At 37.2% G+C, this 12,646-nt stretch overlaps 1 protein-coding gene across 2 annotated transcripts; it reads right to left on the bottom strand.

Annotated features, from left to right (window-relative positions):
- Positions 1-2,401: 2,401 nt before the first annotated feature.
- ccdc152 (coiled-coil domain containing 152) lies at positions 2,402-10,123 on the bottom strand. 2 transcript variants are annotated; one of them, XM_088319891.1, is made up of 8 exons: positions 9,956-10,123; positions 9,681-9,786; positions 9,128-9,196; positions 8,934-8,998; positions 8,626-8,761; positions 5,979-6,106; positions 3,566-3,655; positions 2,402-2,662 (listed from the first exon to the last, which is right to left on the bottom strand). In XM_088319891.1, the coding sequence occupies exons 1-8, from the start codon at positions 10,016-10,018 to the stop codon at positions 2,537-2,539; spliced, it is 783 nt and encodes a 260-aa protein (XP_088176017.1). In that variant the 5' UTR covers positions 10,019-10,123; the 3' UTR covers positions 2,402-2,536. The 2 variants fall into 2 exon arrangements, with proteins under 2 accessions (XP_088176017.1, XP_088176018.1); XM_088319892.1 differs by lacking the exon at positions 3,566-3,655.
- Positions 10,124-12,646: the final 2,523 nt, after the last annotated feature.

The raw sequence follows: 12,646 nt of genomic DNA, 5'->3' as shown, positions 1-12,646 counted from the left end.
GGCAGTTCACTCCATTCTTTTTAAAAAAAGATTACTAAGTCTCATCGCTGGTCGGAAAGGGATGTCGTTTTGTGCACGTCTGCAGGAACACAGTTGTGAAATTGTAAAACCTCATGCACTGCTCATCAAAAAAATTTTTTGCAAGCAAAGTGCCCTTGTGTTAATGAAAATAATTGTTTGAATATTGGAGTGATAATAAATGCAAAAGAAGTGAAAGATCTGTTTGAAATGTATCCTTTCTCTAAAAGCTTGTTTTCTTGGAAATTAGTATTTTTTAAGTAAGTAAGCAATATTCATCTGTTGATGAAAGTTATTTTTTCTAATGAAAGATGAGGGTTGTAGCCCATTCTATGCAGATATAGCTACAAAACTAAGATTTATCTAGACCTTCAAAAATTGTCTGCCACTGTCTCTCACAATTTGAATGAGTAAATAAACCTCACCTTTTATAAATTTCTTCACCTGCCCCCTTATTCCATAATCCTGTCAGATTAAGCATTTGAGGTCATAATTTCTATCAAAACATTAAGAATAAAAATATGAACAAAACCCCAAAACTGGGACAAAGTTTGAGGAATCTATGAAGTGAATTAATTTCCTGAATTGCAAAAGGACCAATGATACTATAATGTATAATATCAGATCAGATACTCTCGAGTTCCAAAAAATAAATCTGAATTGCTTAAACACCATCCAGACTTGACGCCATCAGAATGGTAAATTTGGCATTCACGCTGTAGTGTACATAAGAGGTCAATAGATTATTTTCATAATCAAGAAATTAAAGAGGAAGACTTAATCTCATCTCATCTTAATAGCTGCACCGCTTATCCTCAGTAGGGTCGCGGGGGTGCTGGAGCCCATCCCAGCAATCATCGGACAGTGGGCAGGGGACACCCCGAACTGGTTGCCAGCCAATTGCAGGGCACACAGGGACAGACAACTCGCTCGCTCATTCACACCTAGGGACAATTTGGACCGGCCAATCCAACTGAAATGCAGGTCTTTGGAATGTGGGAGGAAAACGGAGTGCTCGGAGGAAACCAACGCAAGCACGGGGAGAACATACAAACTCCGCACAGTAAGTCCGGTAGGTGGATTTGAACCCACACAGGAGGCTCCCAAGACCTTAGAACTGTGCCGCACACGCGCTAACCACTGCGCCGCCGTGCTGCCCGAGGAAGACCTAATCTTGACCTTAAATTCGTCTTACGAGTTAGAGCGTTGCAGCAGTTTTTCGATATTCTTATCAAGAGCAAACGTCTGACAAATCTTGTGATCAAACTCTAAAGTGTGGCAACACACTATTTAGCTATGACTTGTTTTACTGTTTATAGGTCTGTTTGTATTTTAATAGCGATACACACAAATATACATGGAAATTTGTTGACTGCTAATCCACAAAAGAAACTTGAATAAAACACTTGTGACAAATTAATAAAATGGCTTGAGGCAAAAGTAGGCCTGTGTAGATATGGAGAAACCAAGGCGCTCTCTGGCAGCATGTGTTAATGTTATTTTGAAACACAAAGAGTTGTTTCCTTGGCCATGCTATTTTTCGTTTGTCTATAAAGTCCTCTGTTTTTTACATTCTTTACTCACTGGCAACATGAGTAAAAATAGCGTGATAACGAGATAAAATAGAATGCATTTTGATATTTCATTTGTATCATTGGTGTTCAAGTGGTTAGGTTTGGTGGGCTCATTGCCGCGCCCCAGGTTCGATTCCTGTTGCATAAGATGTTTTGCAATTAAGGTCAACGACATTTTTCAACAAATATATGGTAAGTGGAGAACGGTTATACATGAATAAATATTTTAACTATTAATCTTAATTCCATCTGTCTTATAGTCCAGTGTGCCTCAAATCTGAATACTATCTGACAAAAGACCAATTTTGGGGGTGTGCCATATAATGCAAGAAAATACTGTACTGTGAGAACAATGGACCATGAAAATCCCTGAATCATTGCCACCATGAAATATGTACTGCATTATAGCGAGTGAATAGAACTTACCTAAAAACAAACGGTTAAATATTAAAATAAACAGTCTTTAAATCACTCAGTATGCAATGACTTATAATAGATATCACTTGTTTATGAGACACGTAAACAGTGTATCAATTCATTTCATCTGGCTGTTGTACCTGTATGCTTAGACTTATCTGTCATTGCATGTTAAATAACATGATAGAAGATACAATAGTACACGGAATTTTGACAATAGGTCTCGTGTTTTTCAACTTAGTGTGGTCGCCTGCCTGCCTGCCTGCCGTCGGTCCAGTTGATTGGATTAAAGCCTCGGACAGGAATACAGCATGTGTTTAACTGATCTTTCTACACTGGTCACCTTCCAGCTTGACAGTGAAACTTCTGATTGATATAAGACAGCAAAACAGTTGGACGGCAAACAAATATCCCATTTATTGACACTCAATTTAAACACTTTAGGTTAAAGACCAGAAAACTTAGAAGACTTACTAATGTGTTATTTAGACCTTCAGCAGTGAAAGGGCAGCAGCCCATTAGGCCAATTAGCGTCTTCTTTTCTTCGAACAGCTGCTGAGGCTTGCAATGCGCTGACTGGCTTCGAGCTCCTTGATTTGCTGACGTAGCTCCTCAACCTCCTTGTTTTTTTCTTCCTGAATAAACTGAAGTTTCTGGCGGAAATACAATTTTTAGGGAATATATTTTCATCAAGTGACAGTTAAATGAAAACGAAAGCAAAGAGTTTTATGAGCTGTACCGTATTTTCCACATACAAGGCGCACTGGATTATATCCTGCAACCCCCCCAAAATAGTCTTGTGATATTTTATTTCTTCATAAATAAAGCACACTGGACCATATAGCGCAATTAATTACTGTTACTAAGTACTGTGAGGGCTACGATTGCACAATAAATAAAAAAGTGCCATTTTTACACATGGATTGATCCGTCAGAATATATCACAGATCACATAATGAGGAAAGGCATAATTAGAAGTCATTCGGTCATTCAGAAAAATAAAAATCAATGACTGGCAGCACATATTAAAAACAGTTGTCACTTACCAGGATTGGTTTGAGCTGAGAAAATGTAAATAACTATCTCTCTACTGTCACATATCTGGTACCATGACTAAAATAGTGTGTTATTGAGACATGGCCCTAATGCATTTTTGCGTGTTTCCTGTATCTTTAAGGTTCTAGTTGATAAGTCCCTGCATGCCCCCAGTTGATATCTGAGCCTAAATCCTGTTGGATTTACTGTTATGCCATTGTAAATAACCATCCATGTTCCTAGTGGTTTGGTGGTTAGGAATCGGTGATATTACCAGTGCTAGCCAGTTTGATCCTTGTGGCCACCATTGCGAGCAGTTGTGGTGAGCAATAAAATATGTTAACTCATCAGTAATTGCAAGAATATCATAACGTGTTTCCGCATATATGGCTCATGTTGAAATTTCAGGCCAATTTGTGTTTTTTGGGGTGAACATTATAGTCCGGAAAATACGGTAATTGTTCCAAGTCAGAAAACTTATCAACATTCTAAAGAAGCAGAATTATAAACAATATGCTCACCCTCTTGAAAAAATTCTGTGCTGTACTAACAGAATCTTGGTGTTTCTGTTGGTGTTGACTCATCTGGGCAGTATTCTGAATTCTCCCCAACTTATATTCAGATAAAAAAATGTTAGCAGAATCAAAATATATCATACAATTTCAGAGCAATGTATATTAACGTTCAAATAACTACCCAATAGATAAGAGCAGGGCAACTGAGTGCTTTTGTCTGCATTTGCATTTCCTTATGACAGTATATATTTGATACTGTACATTTAAAAAAAACATTTCCCCACTTTTTCATTTTTAATTACTGATGAGTTTATAGATCATTAGACACACAAAATAAGGAGATAAGACCTCAATGAATTTTAAACCCACACTGAGAACAGGAGAGGACTGAAAAAAAAAAAACATTGGGCAAAATTCAAAATCTGTTTTAAAAATCATATTTTGAGCCTTTATTCTATTCTATTTTAAAATCTCCTAGGTTAAAAAAGCAGAACCACCCGAAAGGATGTGAAAATAAAAACTGATCTGATTGGCCTATAGTGACAATCATGTAAACAGTTCATAATAGTCCAAATAACAAGCAACAGAGGGGAATAATCGTCAAAATAACGAACTGGCATCCTATGCAATCTTGTATGCAGGTGTCTTAATAGTAAAAAGAGAAACAAGCAGAATAGATTTTGTAGTTTCATAATTTTGCGGATGAAATATTGACTTTTTTCTAGTTCATTAGAGCATTTCTGATGCAAGAGAGGGTCTGTATCATTTTTATTTGCACTAAGAAACCTTGAAATAAATGCCACTTATGCGCACAAAAAGTAGAAACTTCTCAATAGCATAAGTCATTAAACACTAAAGACTTGTGTCCGTACGGTGCTGCATTCACCAACAAAACGTGAAAGTTAAGTGTTGCTTTAATATAGACACATCTCAAATGCAAGCTTTTGTTATTTGTCATCATCTCTAGAAAAAAAACAATTTAAAAATCAGGTTCATCCATCCATTATCTGCACCGCTTATCCTCAGTAGGGTCGCGGGTGTGCTGGAGCCCATCCTAGCAATCTCCGGGCAGTGGGCAGGAAACACCCTGAACTGGTTGCCAGCCAGTCGCAGGGCAAACAGAGACAGACAACTCACTCGCTCATTCACACCTAGGGACAATTTGGACCGGCCAATTAACCTGACACGCATGTTTTGGGAAAGTGGGAGGAAACCGGAGTGCCTGAAGGAAACCCATGCAACATGGGGAGAACATGCAAACTTCACACAGTAAGATTTGATCCCATGACTTCAGAACTGTGCCGCGGATGCGCTAAGCACTCAGCCGCCGTGCCACCCAAATCAGGTTTATATCTGAGAAAAGGTTTAATTGCATTAGGAGTATTTGCTACAAATATTTCCCAATGTGTTTTTCTAAAAATGTTGCTAAAGTTAAGAAAAGACAGCATGGCACCATTTTAAACATTCACACATTTTTTACAACATTTTAGCGCTTAAATATTTATTTTTCCTTTGTTTTTCTTTGCTGTACACAAACATTTTACACAATTGTAGGGATTCTACACAAAGGTCATTGTTGACAGAGGTAGACTAGATAACACTTTAAAAGAACACTTTTAAGGAAAGGGGGCGGGGGTTTAGCGTCCCCTAGTGCCTACCTATGCACGTTCTGAGCATTACTGTGGACAGCGTGACTATTTTGGGGTCAATCTGTAGCTTGCGTGACATTTTACCAAATGGAAACCAGCATTTTTTTTACTTTGGGGGAAAAAGTGCACCTTTTGGAGAAACCTTTTACATTATGCATATTCATTTAATGCTATACAGTATGGTAAATTCTCATTTTCTTATAGCAAACTGGAAATATAGCCCAATTGGTATAAAATGACAGAAGGCGCTCCAGAATGTGTCAAATTCACTAATACGTTTATTCTGTTTTCAAAATTGAAAACTTGAAAAGGACATTGAGTAGAATAATTACACCTCACTGTTATTTGTTATGCACGGTTTACATCATTGTCACGATGAGCCAACAATGTAGCTGTTCTGTCATTTCCACACCCTTTAGAGCATCTTCGCTTTTTGTAACCTAAGAGATTTAATACAAAGAAAGGGGATGGTTTTTAGAACATTTAGAATTTGGCATTGTGAGTTTCTTGAAAAATCCTCTCCTGTTCTCTCTGCAGGTTAAACATACATTGGTGTCTCTTTTCCTTTGTTTTAGTTTCTACTAAACTCTAAACTTATCATTTACTAATCCCAGCTTGTTTTTGAGATCAAACAAAAATGCCACACCACACTGAGGGCGAATATATTTGCAATCACCAAATCCACACTGCTCTTACATTTGTTTCTATTAACCATTTTGACATGTGGTCTTAAAACACAGAATCTGTTGGAGGAGTTTATTAAAATGTACCTCTATCTGTAACTTCAAAAGCTCGCCTTGGTGTTTTCTTTCTTGGTCTTTCAGATGCCTCTTCATGGCCTCAAGATTGAGATCCCTTTGTTCCACTAACTTCATAACTTCAGCCTCTCTAGCCTGTGCTGCAGTCATAGACAACACAACGAATACACATAGAAAAGGCATTTTGTATGATATACTGAAGCTGCGCTAGATGTATGGTAAATTGGTAATTTATCTGTAAGTAGGTGTGGAAAATGAATAGTTTTATCATAATGAGCACACTTTGAACAAATGATGTAACGTAGCACTATATTGTTTAGCGCAAATGCACTTGAGACAGTGCAGTGGATACTCTGGTGTCTTAAATTAGAGTGGATCATTATGATAGGGCTAGGCATTACATTTCATTTAAATGATTTTTTATTTATTTGAAAAATAGAGGGATGAAATGATTAAGAGTACATTTGAATCTCTCTAAGCTTGTAAATGCTAAACGGAAAATGGTCTGCATTTATATAGCTTTTCAAGTCAATAAAGACCTCCGAAAGCGCTTTACAATGTGCTTCACACTTACCCATTCACACATCCTCCACACACTCACACACCAATAGGGAGTCAGCCATGCAAGGCGCCTACCTGCTTATTGGGGGCATTATGGATTCAGTCTTGCCCAAGGACACTTCCACATAGGTAGAAGGAGTCGGGAATCAAACCTGCGACCTCTTGATCCCAAAACTTTCAAAAATGGCAAAACTATTATTTATAACTTGTGCCGTATGATAAATGGGAATGTTGATGAGACGACTTTACTCCTATGATGACCTACATAATCACGCTTTCACGGATGTTTGGCACAAGCTACAAATAGCTTTTTTGCAGATTGTTGAATTTATGTTGACGTGATTTTAAAGTCAGCTGTAATGGTTTAAACCCTTTGTACACACTTTGTGATTACGGAGTAAACATCCATCCACCCATTAACTGCACCACTTATCCTCAGTAGGGTCACGTGGGTGGCTGGAGCCCATCCCAGCCATCTTCGGGCAGTGGGGAGGGGACACCCTGAACTGGTTGCCATCCAGTCCCAGGGCCTGATTAATCATGTGTTATCTAAATATTTGTTATTTGTTTTAAGTTGATTATTTGATTTCAAGTCTATTAAAATGGTAATCTTTCAGATGACTGAAAAAATACTAAGGTTTCATTTTGGGCAATATCACTCAGCCTTATGACACACCATAAGTAAGGCGAGGCAGGTAAAGCCGTGCCTCACCTGCCATCATGTGAAATATAAATTTAAAAATATATTGGTTGTATCTATCCACTGTTAAGGGACAATTTGTATTATTTGACCATTGGATGTTGCTGTATGATGTATGACAACCAAAAACTAGTGCTAAAAAACTAGTGCTAAAAAGCACAAAGAATAATTCAAACTACGGTGTGACCAAAACATTTTACTTCTCTTTTTATGCCCAACCTTTGTTAAATGTCCGTAGCAGCGAAATGGTGGAAAATTGGCCTGTTATAAGGCTCGTTATATATAAAGTGAATGCTAATTCCTCAACTTACGTGTATTTAACAAAATTCATATCTATATGATAGTTCATGTATTTTTTATTATTATCTAAATCAATATTTATTTATTTTTTAATTAAGTTGGTTTTACCGTGAGTAAATAATAATTAAAAGATACAGACTGTCCCTTTAAAGTTTTTCACATTTTAGGTCTCAATTTTTGGATTTTTATTTTCAGAATTTCAGAATTTTCACATTAAACTATGAATATTATCAATACAATTATTTTTGAACCTATTATTGGACTGGGCGTCTGCAGATGCAGAGTAAGGCACGCATTTCTCTTGTCTCGTGGCAGAGGGCGATACTGAGACCAGAAATTCTGATTTAGTAGCCCACACCTCATCCCCAAACAATAGAATTAGTGATACTTTTAGCAAGCTAAAAGCAAGTCAAGCCGTCTAGTCATTTGTTCTTGTTGCATTGAGTTGTTTTCTTCATGAAAGATAAACCAATCTATTGATGCTTGTATTCAGAGAGCAGTGCATAGACGTCATTCATAATTTAAGAAAATAAAATGAAATATTGGCAGCACGGCGGCGCAGTGGTTAGCGCTTGTGCGGCACAGTTCATGTCTCGGGAACCTGTCGTGGGTTCAAATCCAGCTCCGGACTTCCTGTGCGGAGTTTGTATGTTCTCCCCGTGCTTGCGTGGGTTTCCTCCGGGCACTCCGGTTTCCTCCCACATTCCAAAAACATGCATTTCAGGTGAATTGGCCGGTCTAAATTGTCCCTAGGTGTGAATGAGCGAATGAGCTGTCTGTCCCTGTGTGCCCTGTGACTGGCTGGCAACCAGTTCAGGGTGTCCCCTGCCCACTGCCTGGAGATGGCTGGGATGGGCTCCAGCCCCCCCGCGACCCTAATGAGGATAAGCGGTATGGCTAATGAGATGAGATGAAAATGAAATATTTTTTCTGAGCTGCAGTTTATATATTGCTTTCTTGTTCTGCCATTCAAATGATAAATAGTGTGTAGGTTTATTTATTTGTAAATCTGAATACACGTCACTGCATAATATTGACGTTCCAACAGAATAGATAGGTCGCTTCTATTACACGCAAAATAAAAATTAATGCTCTTACATAGACAGAAAGCTTCATTGCGGGCCTCTTCTATTTGCCTCCTGCACTCCTGCATGACTGTCTCTACTTCCCTCTTGTGGCTTTCTTTGTGTGTTGTCATTTCACTGAGCAATAGTTGGATCTCAGCCTGTCCATCCTGGAGACAGACAATATTTCATTTCATTATTGTAGTGTTTTTGATTGTGTTATTCGTAAACTAAAGTTAGCAATCAATATTCCAAATTGCCCTGCAAATTCATCAGTAACCAATGCAAAACGACAAACTTGGCAGTAGGGTTAAGTCCTTTTTTACTCATTGCAAACATTACCTCTGCTTTTTTTTCACTTTGCTGCTTCAAAATTTCCATATTGCTCTTCAGTGTTTCATTTTGCACTAGAGTCAAACACATACTTATTTAGGAGACAGTAACCTCATTGAGTTGTTTTGTAATCATTCACAATACTACAATTGAAATGAGTGTGTGTAAAAAATATTTTCTAATACAGCACATGTACTTGTTACCTCTGAGGTCGCATTGCTCCTGTAAACCTTGTTGTAGCTTGTTCACTGTAGCAAGCAGGGCATCTCTCTCTGGAATAGTTTGATAAATTACACAATGCAGTATAGGCTTAGTATTGTTTATATATATATATATATATATATATATATATATATATATATATATATATATATTACCACCAGGAGGTGCTAAATAATTCACGCTGTCCGCTTAATAGGACGAGCTGGTTTGGGTAATTCACTGCTAAATATAAATTACAATGTGCATTGATTCATGTCTGGCTAAGAAAGTCCCAAGTTTACCGTCAAAAATAAACAACCATACTTGCTAATGATACTGTATTGTGTTTATTTGTATTCATTTATTTTTTATTTTATTTATTGAAATCCGTAAAGATATGAAATGTACAACATCACCAGCCGAGGGCGACAAATACCTTCCTCAGAACAGCAAATCAGTCCAACTCAAAACAAATTCAGAATTGGTGCTGTGTCAAAATATTATACGAAACATATTATTTCGAAATAATAAATGAGCACTCGGAACAGGGCTTACCTTCAGTGACTCCTTTCTCCTTGTTTTCATAAAAATATGCTTGTCTTTTGGCGTCTTCTACCATCATCTCCAGCATGATGTTTTTACCGTTTAACTCTGTAATTGTCTAATGTTAAAAAAATTAAATGATTATACTGCAACACATCGCAGTAAGCGTTTTGACACCACTTCTTATATCAAGTTTTAATGATTTGAGTCAAATATGTAAATAATATCTCTATATTACATATTGTCGACATGATGACTAAGACAGGAATAAGATATCATTTACTTACAATTTCAAGTGCGGTGAATTCCTCAATAAATTTATCAAGATTAATCCCATTTGACAGTGCCATGTAAAAATACACTTAAACATAAACGTTAAAATGTCTTGTTTTGATTGAATAGTGAAAAGAAGAGCCCCGATTTTAGTCGAGCTATCGGACAACAGTCGAGGCTAATTTACAGTAACCAACTGCCAACTGTTAGCTTATTATTATGTTTTCGTGTGTGTTTTAGGTTCGTGTCATCAACTGACCACACCGGTTGTTCTCACACTTTTTTATTAATACAGTCTTTTAAGGGGGTTGGGAATATTTAAAAATGATCAAATGAAAATTTACACTATAAGTATTGGTTTTTTTTTAATCGTTTCCCTTAGAAATTACAAATACAAAGATTTATCAAATAACTGCAGTGCTAACATTGAAGTTAGAAATTTGAGGGGGGAAATAAAGTAAAACATTTTTGTTCACTTAGCACATACTTTTCCAGATTTGATTTCTCTATATAACACACTTTATGTGTCTTCAAACTATAAAAAGTATAAAAAGCCATTAGGTTATTTTGCTCATGTTAATAGTTATGTTTTGACCAAGCAGATTAAAAATGCAGTAAAGATAATAATATGAACACAATTATCCATCAACTGGACCATTACTTATCATAATTCCCCAATAGTGAATATATTTCTTGAATAATAATTTAACTTTTTCTTTATAAGAATAATTATAACATGTTGCACTGTATGTATATGTCAAGTCAAGTCATTTTTATTTGTATAGCCCTAAATCACGAAGAGTCTCAAAGGGCTTCACAGATTGTTACACTATATTACACAAACTATTTTCAACCGACAAGAGGAGTAGGTTATTCGTATGCAATGGAGTAGAAGTGAGTTTTAAGTTTAGATTTAAACATTTCCACTGAGGTTGCAGATCGAATCTCAGGGGGAAGAGCATTCCACAGCACCGGTGCCCGGATGGAGAACGCTCTCGAACCAGCCGAAGACTTCTTTGCTCTCGGGATCATCAGAAGACCAGCACTCTCAGATCGTAGGCTTCGGACCGGGACATAGTGGCAGATCAGATCTGAAAGATAAGAGGGAGCAAGTCCATGTATGATTTTGTACAATACTAAGAGAACTTTGAAGTCACATCTTTGACTAACTGGGAGCCAATGCAGGTTAGCCATAATCGGTGTTATGTGATCGTACTTTTTTGTCCTAGTTAAAAGCCTCGCTGCGGCATTTTGTACTAGCTGAAGAGACTTGATTCTGGACTTCGGGAGACCGGAGAGTAGTGCATTGCAGTAATCGAGACGGGAGGTAACAAATGCATGAATTATTGTTTCCGCATCAGACTGAGACAGTATTGAACGGATTTTAGCAATGTTGCGAAGATGGAAGAAGGCAGTTCTAGTAATTTGCTTTACATGCATCTCAAAGGATAGATCAGGGTCAAATATGACACCTAAATTTTTAACTGAGTCACTCTGTGTGATGTGACATTTGTCAATGTTCACAGCAGTTTTTGCGAATAAGTCCCGGCATTTAGAAGGACCAATGACTAACATTTCGGTCTTTTCAGAGTTAAGACGCAAGAAATTGAGTGACATCCACTCTTTTATCTCAGTGAGACAGGCCTCCAAATTTCCACAGTTTAGTGTGGAAGATTCCTCCAACGGAAGATATAGTTGAGTGTCGTCTGCGTAGCAGTGGAAGCTGATATTGTACTTGCGAATAATATCACCTAATGGAAGCATGTAAATGTTGAAAAGTAGGGGGCCGAGCACTGAACCCTGCGGAACACCGCAGGTAACATTAAAGGGCTCAGATGTCGTTTCACCATATTTAACACAGTGCGTCCTGTGAATTATTTTATTTTCGCTTCATTGAAAGCAGGGGTCTCAATCTCAATTCATCTGGGGGCCTGTCGGAGCTAGGGTCGGTTGAGGTTAAACCGCATTGGGATTTCCACAAAAAAAGTGCTGTTAAAATTGTTTTAATTGCTTTTAAAGAATTGATTGAAAAAAGAATCCAATCGATCAGTAGTAAATTCACAAAAAAGTACCGGTAATTCAGAAAATACTTAAGAAATTACACATGTAAGTTGACATATTTAAATATTGACAAGGCTTTTTAAAAAAATACTTTATTGTAACATTCAATTTTATCTGCACCTTAGTTGCTGAAAGTAGCAGCTTTCTTGCAAATCGAGACTCCCATCAAGTATGATCGTACGACACAGGCAGATAGATTCGAAATTTGTGTTTCATAACCATGGTTGAGTTAATAAAACATGCTAAAAACAGACTTAGCTCAAAGGCAGAAAATCACCAAAAGGTATGTTAAAAGTGCACCCACTGTCCCTTTAGGCTTCAATTAGAAAGCAGTGACTACAGTATTTTCTTTAAAGTACATTTACTTTCAAATGTCATAATAAAAACACATTCAAAACAGAATTAATGTTTTTCTAATTAATGATCTGCGAGTGAATAGGTCACAATTCCGAGCACTGGCTTATTAATTACAACATAAGTAGTATCCATATCAAACATATGGAAGCCGCATTAAGATAAAACTTTGAAATTAAGGCGGGGGCCTCAAAATGTCTCTCGCAGGTCTCATTTGGTCTTTAGATCTGTTAAACTCCTGTCTTTCGACAGCCAAAACGCTGCATCTTGAGATGTTTCCCTTTCCTGAC

The sequence above is a fragment of the Urocampus carinirostris genome, chromosome 16 (genome assembly GCF_059441175.1).
Source record: "Urocampus carinirostris isolate Australia breed hairy pipefish chromosome 16, RoL_Ucar_1.0, whole genome shotgun sequence".
Taxonomy (NCBI): domain Eukaryota; kingdom Metazoa; phylum Chordata; class Actinopteri; order Syngnathiformes; family Syngnathidae; genus Urocampus; species Urocampus carinirostris.
The sequence above is the reverse complement of the archived record's forward strand: the minus strand, read 5'-3'. Positions and strand labels throughout refer to the sequence as shown.